The 16366-nt window shown below is 36.9% G+C and overlaps 1 protein-coding gene across 1 annotated transcript in view; it reads left to right on the top strand.

The window, feature by feature from the left end:
* The window catches only part of KIF15 (kinesin family member 15), a 33771-nt gene extending 17493 nt beyond the window's left edge, over window positions 1–16278 (top strand). Inside the window, exons 19-35 of the mRNA XM_042817580.1 lie at window positions 626–731; window positions 1114–1279; window positions 2066–2216; window positions 3255–3337; window positions 3678–3753; window positions 4007–4093; window positions 4977–5081; window positions 5880–6002; window positions 7479–7625; window positions 8468–8575; window positions 8935–9099; window positions 9512–9621; window positions 12351–12423; window positions 13039–13076; window positions 14100–14265; window positions 14679–14810; window positions 15135–16278. Coding sequence (XP_042673514.1) covers window positions 626–731; window positions 1114–1279; window positions 2066–2216; window positions 3255–3337; window positions 3678–3753; window positions 4007–4093; window positions 4977–5081; window positions 5880–6002; window positions 7479–7625; window positions 8468–8575; window positions 8935–9099; window positions 9512–9621; window positions 12351–12423; window positions 13039–13076; window positions 14100–14265; window positions 14679–14810; window positions 15135–15218 — 1920 coding nt within the window. The 3' untranslated portion in view covers window positions 15219–16278. The remainder of the gene's footprint in view (window positions 1–625; window positions 732–1113; window positions 1280–2065; window positions 2217–3254; window positions 3338–3677; window positions 3754–4006; window positions 4094–4976; window positions 5082–5879; window positions 6003–7478; window positions 7626–8467; window positions 8576–8934; window positions 9100–9511; window positions 9622–12350; window positions 12424–13038; window positions 13077–14099; window positions 14266–14678; window positions 14811–15134) is intronic.
* The last annotated feature ends 88 nt before the right edge of the window (window positions 16279–16366 follow it).

The following is a 16366-nucleotide window of genomic DNA, read 5'->3' on the forward strand; positions in this document are numbered from 1 at the left end:
GTGAGGTCAGAAGCATTACTTGCATTTTGACTTCTGAAAAAAATAGTAGTATCATAACTGTACAAAAAGGCAGGAACTACAATTAAAATAGCAGCACAGCTTAAAAATAATTAATAGGTTGTAATTCTGAGCCTGCTGGATCTTAAGCTAAACATAAGGAAATAGACAATCAGGATGTCAGTGGTTGTTTTTGGCCAACTTCATTACTTCTGAAGAAACAGAAAGGAGTCACCAAAATTTTGAACTTCAGAATGCTGAATATATTGCTTTCCTCAGTTGGAAACGAGCTGAAAAGTCATTTATATGTGGAATACTTACAAGTCTTCCTTAATCTAATAAGAAAAGGAAAAACAAGCCTTGTCATCCTTTATCTGATAAACCTGTTTTAAAGTAGACTTCAGCTCTCAAGCTGTGCATTACTTTTAAATGATCTTTTTCCCTTTAGAAAAAGTAGCTTCTTCACTTATATTGAGGTATTTTTTTTCCTTGAACTTCTATTGATTTCAGATTCACCTGCATCAAATTGTATTTATGATCAGCTAATGAGCAATTCTAAAACGTTGTTACAGCTCTGTGACTTAACCTGCTATGTTTATTTTCATTTAAATTTTTTCTACCTCTCCAGCTTCTTTCATCTGAAAGGAATGACTGGAGTAAGGATCGTGAGGAGCTACTTGAGCAGATAAAACTGCTTGAAAAGCAATTTCAGGATGCTCAAAGCAAGGCTGATAGTAAGTCTGTGGAACACTGAAATTCCAAGTGAAGTTTTGAGGTTGTCTTCATGTTATGAATCAACAGCAGTACATGCTGAGTAACTAATTTGGTTTAAGATTTCAAATGTCACACAGGTTTGATTTAAAATAAATCTCTAATAGCTGCAGAATAGCCTTTTCTCTGCTCAGTCTTCTGCAGTATGCAGTTTCAATGAGTGTTCTCTATTCATTCTGATATGAATACAGAACAGGATGCAGTATTTTTAAAAGAAAATGTGATCCAAAAATAAAGGGAAATCCTTTGGCAGTGTAAGGAAGTACAGTGATTTCTGATGGAATTTGTTTGATTCTGCCTTTTTCAAAATCAATTATTGACTTTTCACATCTATTTTTTTTTTAGTATTAACAAGTGAAGTCCATGACTTACGCATTGTCCTGCAGTCTGCAGACAAGGAGCTGTCTGCTGTAAAACAGGAATATAGAGCCTTTAGGGAAAAGCAAGAGAAGGAAATGAGTCAGCTTTCTGACAGACATATGGATGTGCAGTTCAAGCTGGACAGTGTCAGGTATGTTGGCAGTTTGGTAAAATGTCTTAACCTTCCTCCTGAATGCATCTTCTGTCTGCAAACTTGTGCTTTACATTTCTTAGACACACAAAAAGCAACTTTAAATGTTCTTTCCTTTTTTTTTTTTTTCTTTTCCCCAATTCTTTTCAGATGCAGGGTGGAACATGATGAAATTAGCAGGAAGATAATTAAATAGGCTTCCTTAATTTTAGTTTTCTTACAGCATTTTCCCATTTAGTAGGAGATATCCAGAAGCTTAAAATAAGTAGAGTGGGTTTTTTTTAAGCCAAGTCTTCAAAATTAACTCTCATTCCACTACCTGTTCACATGATGCAGCTGACAGAATGATGCTGATCTAAAAATACAAACAGAAAGAAAGAAACAACCAAAAAAGAAACCAAAGCGTGGCTGTTGAAGTCGGAACTGTTCTAATAACCACAGAGTTCTTTGTCCAGCTGTTGGAAAAACAAACAAAAAAAACCACAAAAAACCATGTCTGAACACTGATATCAAGATTAGGTGACTGAAATTTCTATAGAGTTTAGCAAAAAAATGAATTATTTCTAGGGATCAGAAGTAGTGTTCTGCCTTCTCTGCTGGTGCCATCTAAATTTCCTATTTCATAAATATGGGGCTTAAAAAGAAGCTCTGTCACAGTCACTTGTTTTGAAAATAACTGTACTTTGTGGATTCATGAAGCTTGTAAAATACAATGGGTTGGAATGTTTTTATAATGAAACAAGCTGTTAACACTGTGGGTGTTGTTGTTTTCCTTTTTAAATAAAGGCTAGAATATGAAAAGAATCTTGAAGAAAAAGCAAGCCTTCAGGATGACTATGACAATTTGCAAGAAGTGACAAAGTTTGAGACAGATCAGCTGAAGCAACAGCTTGAAGACAGACAACAAGAAACTGAAGCAATGAAAACTGAGCTCTGCGTAAGAAAAAGCTCTTAGAAGACTGTTATACAGTTACTGATATAGCCAAATTACCTAATTCCTGTTGTGATATCACCAATAATAGCTTCCACAGTTTAATAATAGGCTTCCTAGCATTCTCACACAGGCAGAAACAAAGGGTTTTCTTTCAAAAAAAAAAAAAAAAAAAAAAAAAAAAAAACACAACAAAAAAAACAAGGACAAGATTGTAGCAAATGCAGTCTAGAAGAAATGATCCAATACCACGATGTAGTAGCAGATTTTTTGGCTGAATAAATTCCTCTGGGAATTTTAAAGGAAATAGTCAGTTAGTAAAAGGATAAGAAACTGTTTTGGGAAAAGAACCCTGACATCTAAACAGCAGTCTGTCTTAGTGCTAGCTAAAATGAGTTTGTGCATCCCTTCTTGGAAAAAAAGAATTTGCTTTGTCTAGTGGATGTAATTTTGTTCAAATGTTTTAGGATTCTTGTGGGGAGTTGTTGTCCTGCAGTTTAGTTGATGCTGTCCTTGACAGACAGTCAGACTGCAGTGACTGCAAAACAGCAATAAGGTTGCTCAAGGGCTTTTGTAAATGATATTTCCTGGTTTTCTGCAGTGTGTTCTGTTTGCCTACTCAGCAAGTTTGCTGTAACATTTCTCTTTGGGTGTCAAAAGGAATACTAACAGATTGAAAAAAACGTGATTTCAAATTACTCTTGGTGAAACATCTTGAATTGCTGGTTAAAATTGGAAACAACTTCTCCTTTCTTCTATTAATCTATACTGGAAAATTCTTATTTCTCCTTTAATAACGTGGATATTGAGGAACATTACAGCCATAGGGTATTATTGTCAGTGGCAAATGAGAAGAGCTGATTCCTAATCGTAACTAAGTCTTTACTTTAGCCTTTTCCTGGACCAATTCTGAACATCTTTCCAATTAGGGTTCTGTGGTTTTTTTTTTTTCCCCAGTTATTTTTTAGTAGTTGTTTAGAATTTTAAGTTATTCTAAAAGCCTTCTTTTAACTTCTTATAATGAGAAATATTTCTGTGTTCTAGAACCTACTAAAACTCCTGGAAGTAGAAAAAGAACATAATCAGAAGCTAAGATTACAATTACAAGAAGACAAAGAAAATTCAAAGTGAGTTTTACTTCCATGTCCTTTATCTTCATCTAACTTCATTGATTTTGCCCTATGCTAGGTTTTACCCAAATTATGTAAAAATGAGGTATTTTCATTCCAATTAACATTGCAAATTTTCATTGCCAGTAAAGTTCTTCACATTGAAGGTAAATTTGTCTGGTCACTTAACTATTAGTCCAGATAGTATGATAATTAGTATGATAATGAGAAGTACTTTGTTTTTTTTTCCAAACTTCTTTAAGTGCAGATGAGAATAACCATACATGACTTGATTCTTGTAAAAGCTCTTCTGTTCCAATTATGTTTCCCATGAGAAATATTTTTTTCTTTTCTGCAGAGAGCTCTTGAAAGTACTTGAAAAAGCACAAGTGGAGAAACCATCATCTGAAATGCTGACACGATGTGAACAGCAGGTACAACAGCAGAACTGAATGACTAAGTCAATTTTGATGGATTTCTGTGTATGTTAATAGCAAGTCTGTTGGAGAGCTGACTGTAGATTATCAGCAAAATAAATAGAGAGTTCTCAAATTTTAGATTGTTAAGCTACTCTTAACTTTTCTGCTAAGGTAAACAGCTTAGTTTCTCCCATTTTTTTTTCCTGGCTTTGTGCTTAAAGTGTGTTACAAAAGTAACTAAGTCTCTTCACAATATTATTTCTTCTAGGATGAAAAGCTGCAGAAATTAGAACAGGAGTTGGCTGCTGCCGAAGAGATTATTGTTTCTTTGAAGAAGACAAATGATGCAGATAAGGTTTGTGTTTATTTCTGGTACTGCTACCTAGCTTTGCAGGTAGCTCTATGCTCTGTTTTAAAAGCTCAGAACCTTTCTATTACACTTGGTAATTCTGTGATTGTAGGCAATTCTGGCTGCATATTTAGGTAAAATATGCCCTACCACTTACTGGCACTGAGCTTGTGGGGTGGCAGGAAATTAATCTGCATTCGGGGAACATGAAATAACTAAAGGGGGAAAAAGAGAGCAAAGGTTAAAGCTCTCTGCTGGACGAAGCATCCTATGTGGAAATGATGCACAGATCCCCTGCTGAAAAGATGACTTTGGGTTTTGAAAGCACAAATTGCAGAAGCTCCCACAGCACAACTATTTATGCTGTATGTAAAGCAGTAGTGCTTTTATTACTCAAGCTCTTACTAGGAGATACACATTATACACATAAAGGTTTTCCATGCTAAAAAAATAAAAACTAGAGATCAGAAGAATCTGGTATTGGTGGTGAGTGGTGTTTCTTGAATGCATCTTTTTACTTTACAAATAAAAATAAACAAATAACATAACCTTAAGCTACAGTACAGTGAGAAGCACATCACAGCCTGGGTATAAGTCTCTTATAATAAACACAGCAGATTATTTAATACTTTATATAACTGCATAGGCAAAAACAAAACTTCAAGAACTTATTTCCTGTTACTCATTTATGTGTGTATTTTGGAGCCTCATTTTCAAATTTGAAATTTGTTTGAAGTTTGGTATTGACAGATTATCCACCAAAGCAAGTTCAGTAATGAGAAGCATGTGTGTATATATTATTTATGCATGTATTTTATACATGTATTTTATTTTTAATGTAAGAAAAAATGTCTCCAGATTAACCTTTTTTTTTTTTTTTATGTTGCAGGAAGTTGTAACTGACTTAATGAGACAGATCCAGGAGTTGAGGTCTTCAATTAATCATAAAACTGAATCCATAGATGGGCTAACAAGAGAGCTGGAGGATATAAATGTATGTTCTGTCATTTTGAAGGACATGGTGTCATTCCTCAGAAATGGAAGGCAATGACATGTCTTATCATGGGTCTCAAACAGCATAACTTGCTGTAGTGTTTTAGAAAGAAACTTCTTTGTTTTGACATGTTGAAATCTTCTGAACATTTTATGCCTAAGGCTGTCTTGAAAACTGAACTCTTTCCACGTGGTAGGTAAAGAGCAGTGTCTCTAAGGGGACCTATTCACATCCTGTAAACTGCACTCAGCTGACAGTCACATTTAGATTTTCTCAGAAAATGGTGATTTCAGACATGAGCAACTGAAGCAGAATTGTAAATTCATTTGTGAGGAAGTTAATTTTCATGTAGCTGAGATAACTATCTCCTACATCAAAAAACACAGCCCTGAAGTGTTTATGTGAACATTAATAAACATTATATGTCTTTGTTATGAAAGTATTTCGCTTGCAGACTGATAGAGTGTAACCCATGACACAGTTCACTGACATACAGCTCTAAATGCTGTGTATCAGCATGTTAAGACAAAATGTTCATGAGAACAATTCCTGTGTATGGTTACACATTTATCAGTAATTATTTTGGCAGTTAACATGTATTAATTTTCCTATTGTTCTGACATATTGTTTGAACAATTTAACTAGTCACTGATTTAAGCAATTGATACAGATGAGATTTTTAAGCATTTTGTAGTTGTTATTATAAGGATGTGTGATAGGCACACACTTATTCTGCATTTGCCAGCTTGCTTTTATAACAGGCTTTCCTAAAATCTTTAAATTTAATCTTTTTCTTAGTGCAAGTATAATTTTGTTCTGGCTGCAAAAGAAGAAAGCAAAGGAATCATAGAGGATCAGGAGAAGAAGATTGAAGAACTGAGGGAAGCCTTGGAGAGAAGACAAATGGCAGATAATGTTGAGGTAAAAACATTTATGGTGGTGTGATGATTATTTAACAGATTAATCAGATGTGTTTTTTGCCTAACATACTTGTGTAAAACTTGACATCATTTCAGTTCAAAATAAAGCTGGTTAGGCTGCTCTTAAAGGAATTTTTAATGAGATACCTGACAAATTCTGTTAAATTATCACATTACTTGACATAAATATTTTATAAGCTACTTCATTAGAAACCTATGCTGAAAGTCTGGTTTAATTTTGTTAAGGCCACTGAGGAGTCATCAGCTGAATTTAATGGTAATATTAGATGATGCAGCTGAGAAATTAAAGTAGGTAGAAGAATACATTATGTTCAATATTCTCTTCCCCCAGTAGCTACTATATTCAATGACTTCTTTACTCATAATTTTAAACTGAAGCTCCACCTGCTGGAAAGCAATTTAGTTAGGTTGCATGGTTGATTTGAGTACAGCTTTGCTTTTTGAGATCTTCTTTCTTTTTAATTTAGTCTTTCCTGTTACTGCTGTCCCCATTATTCTGGTAAACACACCCTGCAGGCAAAGCCACCAATCTGTCTTAGAAGGAATTTCAGCTTTCACAAGATAATCAATCGTATTACATATGTGCAGTCCTATCAGTAAAGTCTACCAGTAAAGTCCACCAGAGCAGTGCCTGCTTCTCAAAAGCCATTCTTAAGTATATTCACTAAGTTTAATAAGCAGGTTATCTTCACTAATAGTGATATCTAAATGTAACATTATGAAATCCTAAACCAAGTTGCTAACCAAATGAATCACTTTTTGTTTTGCCACTTTAAACAAAAATAGGATGACAAATGTACTGTCATCCTGGAGCGTATCTATCCACTGATGGAAGCATAGTTTCCCATTCTTGGACTTTGTACATCACTCATTAGCTTTGTTCATTTTTTTGATGAACAGGAAAATCCAATCAGTTGTAATCCAAGGTGGTATCTAAAATATAAGAACTGTTTCTTCTTCCAGATTAGCATGCTTAGTGGAAATATTGATGCCCCATCATATCGGGGATGGGAGTCTAGATCCTAGAACAAATTCAGAGGTGTCTACACAACAGCAATGCATTAGAAAGGCTGTAATTGCTGATTGAGCATTTCTCTACATTTTTTCTAGTTAATTATTTACAGAGTTGTATCTAATTTTTCAGTATGCATTATTCTTAAAAAAAGAAAAACAGCAATTGATACTAAATATCTCCCACAAGTATCTAAGCACAGCTATATTCTCTGTAAGTTCTTGTATTTTTGTTCTGTGATCAAAATCAAGGATATGGAAAACTTGCCAACGTAAGAAATTTATAGGTGAATGCTTGACAGAGTTCTTAAAGGAAACATGGAAGAAAAGGGCAGATGCATTTAGCTGTTATCACTGCTGTTAAGATTGATAAAACATCTTGAAGAAGCTGCTTTAGAGTAGTAACTTTGTTTCCTTCTTCTCTCATCCAATGACTTAAAAATAGAGGGACCTTCTGTGTGAAGAATTGCATCATACCTCCGATCAGCTGATAAGACTGACAGAAGCCTCTAAGAAACATGATGCATTGCTTCAGTGTGCACAGCAAGACATAACAGAGAAAGAAGCTTTAATCCAGGAACTCAGAGAACAGGTAAAACAAGGAAAATCTTGTGATAATTGGCTTCTTGGGAGTGGGTTGTGACTGACAGTAACTTCTGGAGAATATTTTACCTGTAATTTTGGAGTACCTTGTACACAGCCTTCCTGAACAAACACTTCTTATTGCGAATCAAAGCAGTTGTTCAAAAGCTTTTGAGCAAAGGATAAGTAACCTTTAAATATTTTGGAAATTGTATCTGGAGATCAGCTTCAAAGAAAAATATTTCCATCTGAGTCAGTATGCATGATGGAGAAACCTGAGGTGATACAGACTAGGGGGTTACTTTCTGCTCTTACTCACAAACAGGATCATTATGTAATGGATAGCTGAGTTCTGTGTATGATGCTGTCTGAATGATTTTGAACCTCTGCAGACCAATAGCCTACCTACATTAAGGCTTTATCCAGATTTTAACTCTAATTGCCATAACTATTACAGTGCCAATTAACATAGCTGTGTTGGCAAAAAGTCTACTGGTGATGCATTACTTTGGAAAAGAATCATTTCATCTTGTTGGCATATTCTCTTTGAGGAAATTGTCTAAAATTATCAGCATAATATTTGTATCAGGTTGTGTTTTGACCAGTAACACCTGCAAAGTTCAAATTAGCTACACATTGTATATATATCTGTTTCCAAAAAAACACTCCTGTGCAACTGTCAAATGATTAACAGTTAATAGGTGAACGTGGAAAGCAATCATGAAAGTGATGTCAAATATAGTATATATTAACATGTATTTGCCTTGCTCAAAATAGGGATATGGTTGCTGTTTCATTTCATGTTTTGTGACTATTCTGAGCTAATTTAATTCTACTTGGGATTTCTAATAGTTGGACAAGATGACAGAAGAACTAGAGAAGAGGAAGAGTGAATATGAATTCAAAATGAAGCAAATAGATAGCTTTTTCGTGGACTCATCTACAGTAACGTTTCCTCAGGTATGACATTTCTAAGAGAAACATTTTCATTATAGTGACTATTAGAACTCAGTGAAAAGGATTTAATAAACTTTACTACACCGTGGTGGGAGCAGAAAATACAGTGTATCTAAGAGAAGTCAAATCCTATCCGCCTTGTTTGTAGCTTTTATATATTATTGATGATGTTTTCTGCCAGGGATCTGTTAATCTATGTTCTCCTATTAAAGCACATCACCAATACACAGGAGAAAACTGGGGGATTGGACCAGATGATCTTTTGAGGTCCCTTCCAATCCCTGACAGTCTGTGATTCTGTGTGAAAACTGTTCTCAATTAATTATTTTGGGCCATGTTTGTTTTGCTTTTTACCTTTCCAGTGTCCAAAAACTCCCCCTAATTTTGATGTGAATCTGGCAAAAATCTTAGAGACTCATGAGCAAGAAATAGCCGATAGGAGGGCTTCTGCAATCACTCTAGAGCACCTTGTACATGAACTGAATGAAGAACGAAGAGCTAAAAATGATGAGATTCTACGGCTGAAGGTACTAGGAATTAAACTCTGTCATCAATTTTTAAGATTACAGTAAGACAGAGTTCAGATTTTTAATGAGCTCTGCTTATTAGCTTGTCTATTAATGCAGGAAGGCAGTTCTTGGTCTTCTCTTCAGCTTGTAACAAACGTTGACAACTTGCTTGAGAAATCCCTGTGTCTTGCCTTCCCTAAGGAATGAGTGGTTTCCTTTCATGAGTGTCAAATGGTAACATTGTCTTTAGTAATGAAACTGTTCTGACTTCTAAATCAAATTATTAATGAAGCTGTGAATTGAAAGGTCACGCAGATCTCTGCCAGAGGACAGTGCTTATTTTTGGAGAAAGAGCTTTGTCTTCTATTTTACTCAGACAGGAATCTCCATTTGGTATTCATGTGAAATGTTTTCAATCTCACTTGCTTAGGAGCAACTAAATGAACTGGAGAGCTTACGTTTGGAGATGCAGATATTGGTGGAAAACAACAGGAATTTACAGAGTCAACTTACAGAAGCTCAGAAATTAAGCAAGAACAGGTAAAGGAAAATAAAGAGAAGTCTTAACTTGAAGCAATTAAGTACAATAAACTGAAATATACTGTTTTTATTTGAAATACAATCTCGTGTATTGCTCGAGATTGACTCAGCCTTTTCTATGAAAATCATGTACTGACTTTAAATCTTACTAACTTTAAATCATAAATTATAAGACTTTGTTGCACTTAACATGGGAAATACAAAGGAAAAAGAATCTAAAATAATTATACAAGTAGTATTACAGTGTATTATATATTGTCACATTACTTGAAGTCTTACAGATTCAGTAGATATGGAATTGTAGAATGGTCTGTGTTGGAAGGAACCTTTCAAGATCATCTGGTTCCAACCCCATGCCATAGGCAGGGACATCTCCCACTAAACCAGATTGCTTAAAGTTCCATCCAGCCTGGCTCAGAATGCTTTCAGGGAGGGGCATCCACAACCTCACTGGGCAACCTGTTCCAGTGTCTCACCAATCTCACAGTAAAGAATGCCTTCCTAATATCTAGTCTCAGTCTACCTTCCTCCATTTTATAGCCATTTTCCCCTCATCTTGTTGCTACATGACATTATAAAAAATCCCTCCCCAGCTTTCCTGTAGGCCCCTGTATAATCAGTGAATATCAAGATGTTATAATTACAAAATAAACAAGAGAGTTAAGCAAAGCAGATTATAATATCAAAAAGAGAATAGATAGAAAGCTTACCTGTATCCTAGTCTCATTTACAAAACTCCAGCAGAGTGGATCTCCAGAAGAGATCCTTCCCCATAGCAGTCAGCTCTTAAATGGGTCTGGGAGAGGTGCAGCCAGGCTCCACCGCTTCCGGCAGCACAGCTGAATTGCCTTCACCTGTGCTCCATGGCTGACTCAGTGCTTGCCTCAGGTGGTCAATCAGAGGCTCAGGCTGTGATTCAGTAGTTCCCATACATCCCCCCAGAGTTGGGGATGAAAAGCCCCAGCTCTCTCAGCCTATCCTCACAGGGGAGGTGCTCCAGCCCTCTGATCAGCTTTGTGGCCCTCCTCTGGATACACTCCAACAGCTCCATGTCCTTTTTGTACTGAGGCCTCAAAACTGGCTGTAGTACTTCAGGTGAGGTCTCATGAGAGCAGAGTAGAGGAGTAGAATCACGTCCCTCAACCTGCTGGTCATGCTTCTCTTGATGCAGCCCAGGATACAGTTGGCCTTCTGAGCTGCAAGTGCATGTTGCCAGCAGCACACATTGCATACATACATATATAAACATACATTGCTGTGGAAAACTGAATTATGTGGCTTCATTTTTGACATAGCTTTTGAATAGGTTACTTGGTCCCATTTTCTTTCAGGGAACATCATTGCTTGTATGTTCTTCATTTGCTGATTTCTTGACAGGAAACCTTGAGATGTAATTTGGACAGGTAGTCCCAATTCCCAGCTTTTAGTTGATGGGAGTTGTGGTTTGAATAGAGAGAAGATTATAGGAGCTCTGGAAAAATCAGATTTAGATATTTCAAGTGGGGATATTCACAACAGAGACATGCTTCATACATTGTGGGAAGAGCTGATAGCAGCAGGCAGTCGTTACCTCGTGTGCAGTCTGGTATTAGAAAGCAAGATGCTTTGATCACTGGTGTCACACATCACAAAAAAGCAAGATGCAGAGATCTTGGACTGAATTGGACAATGTTTGAGAACACATGATGAGACCAAGTGCCTGCTCTCTTCTTGTATTTAACCTTAAAGCAAGGAAGAGTAGTTGTCCAGGAAAGGTGAGTGTTCACCTCTGCAAAACTAAGCTGGAACACTCCTCTCATTACTTTTGAGGTAGTATAGGCCATCTAGTAGCCTAGTACTAGAATGTCTCAGCCATTATCAATTATACTGTACCTGAGCTTTTTAATGAATGTAAGCAAACAGAGGTGAATGTAGTTCTTTCCAGCCAACTTATAAGCTGGCTGAATGTGGCTGAATTTTGGAAGTGGGTGGTTCTAAAATTTGTCAAGGAAAAGCAGTTATCCCAGAAGTGGTCAGACCTTTCCAGTTGGTGTTGAAGTGCTTAAAACAAAACAAAAAAAAACACATTTCCCACTCACACACACACACACACTCAGTGTGAGGCTGTATACATATACCAGATACAAACAACAAATAAATTCCCCTAGTTAGGTAAGCTGACAAAGATTTTTAGTTTCTAAAACACTAAACTTTTAAAATTGTGTCAAATTGGAATCATTATTAATCAGTGAAGTTCTCCCGCTTAATGTGCTCAACAGGAATTAAGAGACCCCAGTGGCATGTAGTTTTGGAGTGGTTATTTTAACTTTATAGTGTTTGCTTACTTCCATCCAGTGCCATGTTTAAAGAACAAAATAAGTTTCCAAGCCATCTGAATACAAAAGTTCTAGCTTTTTAAGTTGGCAACACCACTGTGCAAGGATCTAGTAGGAAGGAGTTGCTGTTTGCAGACTGTGTGCAAGTGAGCACCACCAACTCATAAGACATCTACCTCAATCCTGAATTTGTTAAAAAATCTGTGTCTTTGTACTCTGCCAAAGGAAAATGAGATGTTCTTGGAATGTAAAATTAGTACCCTTCTGGAGTTGTTTTATGGTGATGCAGGATTCTGGTTCTCAAGATGCATCAAGACAGTTACATGCATCAGTAATTTAATCTGGATAAGCAGTTGTTTTTACAACTGGTTTCCTATGTTTGCAAAAACTTTTTCTTGTTCTTGAACCTTCCAGTGATCAGAAACACGCTGATGTTCAGCAGCTCCAAGAGAAAGAGGAGGAGATTGCTGAAGAACGACGGGCAAAGGTATCCTCTTACCCTTTTCACACAGTGGTTGCTGTTTCCCTGTTCTGAAGTATTGCTCATGTTTTCTTCTATTTCATGCCAGTAAAACAAGTATTGATTTTTAGTGGTTTCTACCAGTTCCAGACACTGGTGCTCAGATCATAAGATTTCTATCTCAGTAAAACTTCAGTAAACTGTATATCAGGTTGCACAATAAGCAAAAACAGATTCAGATAATTAAATCTGACTCACCTCCATGGAGCTGGAAAGTGGAGGTTGTATCACTTGCTAATATCAAGGCTCCACCAAAGGGAAGCTAATGTCACAATAGAAGTTGAAATGGATCAGAACAGGCAGAACTTCCAGCTCTAGCTGTCCTGTGTATGGGCAGAGTGTGGGTCAGTTGTGCTGGCATGAAATGAAAATATGTGTGTATAGCCAGGAGGTGAGTTCATAATGAATGTTAGAGATGTGAATTATTGGGTAACGGGATGATTTTGGTAGTGTCTGGAATGAGATATTTGGCATCAGATGAGTGACATCATTTGGGGAAAAAAAAAAGTAGAATGCATATATATATATATATATAAGCAATTTAAACATAATGAATGTAACTAATATTTTGCACTTTTACAGAACAAAGCAATGGAGGAGATGCTGAAAATCAAAGCAGAGTAAGTTTAATATTACACAGTGAACTGGAGACTTTGTATTAAACTCGTTAATACCACAAATGTGTATTTAAGGAGTCAAGTCCATGCCTGAATTTACAAATTCACTGAGTAACATTGAGTGCTTGCTCTTTTTCACCAGTAGGTGGTGGTAGCACCTGTTATGACATTTTCCAAAAGGTATCTAAAAGTGTATCAGGAAATGCTCTGAAACAGGTGGAAGCATAAGCAAAGCTTAGATTAGAAGAGACTTAATTTTGAATTGTTTAAAATAATCTACAAGATAAGGTTTTGAACACTTCTATGCTTAGTGACATGTGAGCACATTCCTTTTCAAATGCAACTGAAACACTTCTCATTTCTTTACTAACACTGTAAATATTACATAATTTTAAACTTAATCTAAATGTTCTTATGCTATTTGTTGGGGTTCTATTGCACTTCAGCTTGAACAACTAAATTACTCATGAGCAGGTTCCTACACTGTATTTGCACTAATGTGCAAGTAATGCTAGAAATTCAGGTGTGCCACATCACAGAAAGATAGTAGTAAAGAAATAATACACAGAATTAGTAGATAAAAACTAGTTTGCAGCTGCTCCTGCTGTTATTCGTAGGCTCATCTGTATTGCTTCAGGGACTCATAGCAGCTGAATCTCCTCATATTTGGCTTGCGGCCATCTAACGGCATGTTTCCTTTGTAGACAGCTTATTTTAAGGGAGGCAGAGGTACTGTTTTCTGCTTCGTGAGCGGAGTTGTGAGTCCTGGACTGGAAACAGCCCACTTCCCCAAAAAGAAGAGTGGCTTCAAAACATTGCTCTGCTTTAAGAGATGATGTCAAACGTAGCAGTTGTGCAACGGGATGCAATTTCCCTTTCTGCTAGCGCTGAGTTCTGGGGAAAGCTAAATTCTGTCAAAAGAAAGCCTTTAAAAGTCTGCCTCTGTGTCCAAAGCTGACAAAGTAATTCATCTGTATGCCATTTATGTTGGGTTTTGAATATTTCATGATGCGTTTATATTGGCAGATTAGAAGAGACCAAAAATGCTCTCAGAATCAGAGAGAATACCTGTCTTGAAATGACTCTGGAGATGGAACGAACAAGAGCTTTGGAACTGAAGGCGTTTCATGAAAAAGAAGAAATTAGATCAAAATTGGAAGAAACATATGAAGAGAGAGATAGAATTGAAAAGGTTATATATGTGTAATTTTTATCTTTCTAGTAAAATCTTACTCTGCAGAGGTAGAGCTCTGCTGCTACTTGAATGATATTCTAAATTAGCAACCAAAGAAGGCCTCTGAAAATGTTCTGCTTTACAGTTCAGGCGTATTTGTAATGCTGTGTACTGGTGCACTGGTAAATCCTAGTGGAACTGAGTACAGAAATCAGTGTTGCAATCTGTAATACAAATCATATGAGGCATTTGCTCTTCAGAGGCATCCAGAAGAGCACGCGAGAAATATGTGTTGCCTGGATGAACCAATTCTTGCATCATATGTTACAACAGGTGTAAATGTTAGTGTGTTAATCACATCAGCTATTTCTTTTGAAATAGAAGGAGGGTCTAAAGCTAGAAAATGTACATGATATATTTATTAATTACAGGAAATAGACGTGCTGAGGAAGCAAGTTGACTCTCTTGCTGAGGAGAATGGGAAATTACTCGGTCATCAAAATGTAAACCAGAAGATTCAGTATCTTGTGAAACTGAAGAAAGATTACACTAAACTCACTGAGGTGAGTTCCAGAGAGTAGAACACAGAGCAGCAGTCTGATATAAAGGAGACCTAAACTTTGATGATGGAAACTGGCATTCTCACTCTTCTGTTTGAGAGTGACACACACCTCTGCTTTTATACAGCTGTGTGGGCCATGCCTGCTCTCCCTTCTTGCAGGTCCCAAACAACAGTTACCTTTGTATTTCCTCAAAGCACATCTCCTGAGCTGTTTAAATCACCTTGAACGTGCACAATGTACATAACTTATTTGGAAACATGAAAGGTACGAGAATAAGGTCCCTTCCATACTCACAGTTCTAAATATCATTTTTCTGTTTTACAGGAGACTGAAAAACTGCGAGCTGAAAATGCCTTTTTGAGAGAAACTAGAAGATGTGACGTATGTAGACATCATGATCAGTTATAATGGCACGAATCTGCAGAGCTGTATTTTTAAAATGTACAGCATAAGCCAAAGCTTGACTTTTGCTGTGAATGTGAATGTTGTCAGCTGTATTCAGTACAGTTTTTTTTGTATTCACATACTCCTTTAGATTTTTTTTGCTGGTAACAACTTTCAGTTACCAACTTTTAGTGAGGAATTTTCTCAGTTAAGTGGGCAGCTTTCATTGGTGTTTCAATACCTCCCTATTGAAGAGGCTCTGTGACTCTTCAAAAACTGATTTTGTATAGGTGCTAACAGACACCTTGAATTGTTTGTATCTTGTCAGGGAGAACCTTTCTCTCTGGGAACACGCCTGGATTCTTCATTCCTTTTGTGCTTCTGTTCAGTTCCTGCTGAAATTTCTGAAATGCTGCATTTTCCACCTGAGCTGAATTTTAAAAAGCACAATTCCTTAGTTGTTTGTTTTACCTAAGCATAGGATGTTTTTACTAGGTGAACATAAACTTGTCAGATGGAACAACCCATAACCTTCAGTAGCTGTTTAAAGACAACTCTCAAATTGAAGTTTGCTCGATAAAGCAGGAGTGTGTATGTAATAATAGATTTGTAAATACTACCATACATTTTTTTGCCTTTATTCTTCTCTTTTTCTTATTGAAATTAAAATGCTTCAAAAAAGTACTTTTTACCAGTATACATTCTGTATTAGTACTGTAGGCAATGCACTCTAACCTACTTAGAACCATTCTGTGCTCAAACAGAAGATAGAAATGTGATGAGAAACATGAAGTTTGCAAAGGAGTGTGGCATAAGGCCATTTAATCACACGTACTGTAAGTAAGCGAAACGTTTCTTAGCAGTACGCAATGCACTGATCCAGGTTGTGACACCGAGCACTTGTCTTTTTAGTGGCTTCTACGGTCAGTAACGCCACCCTCTTTGTCCTGGGTAGCCACAAAGCTTTCTGCCCCCAGGACCTATAGGGCTAAGGAGAACGGAGCCGCCCCCGGCGCGGCCAGCTGGAGCCTCGGGAGCTCTGTGCGCCGTACCTCTGCGTCTGCAGCCCTAAAGCTCTATCGGTACCGCGTCCTTTCTAAATAAAGCCTTTGTATACAAACGTCGCCCTGCCCCTCTTCCTCTCGGCGCGGGGCGGTGCTGCGGCGCTCCCG

Source organism: Centrocercus urophasianus, unplaced genomic scaffold (genome assembly GCF_019232065.1).
Source record: "Centrocercus urophasianus isolate 14NV4802_14NV808 unplaced genomic scaffold, USGS_Curo_1.0 seq_16, whole genome shotgun sequence".
Lineage (NCBI taxonomy): Eukaryota > Metazoa > Chordata > Aves > Galliformes > Phasianidae > Centrocercus > Centrocercus urophasianus.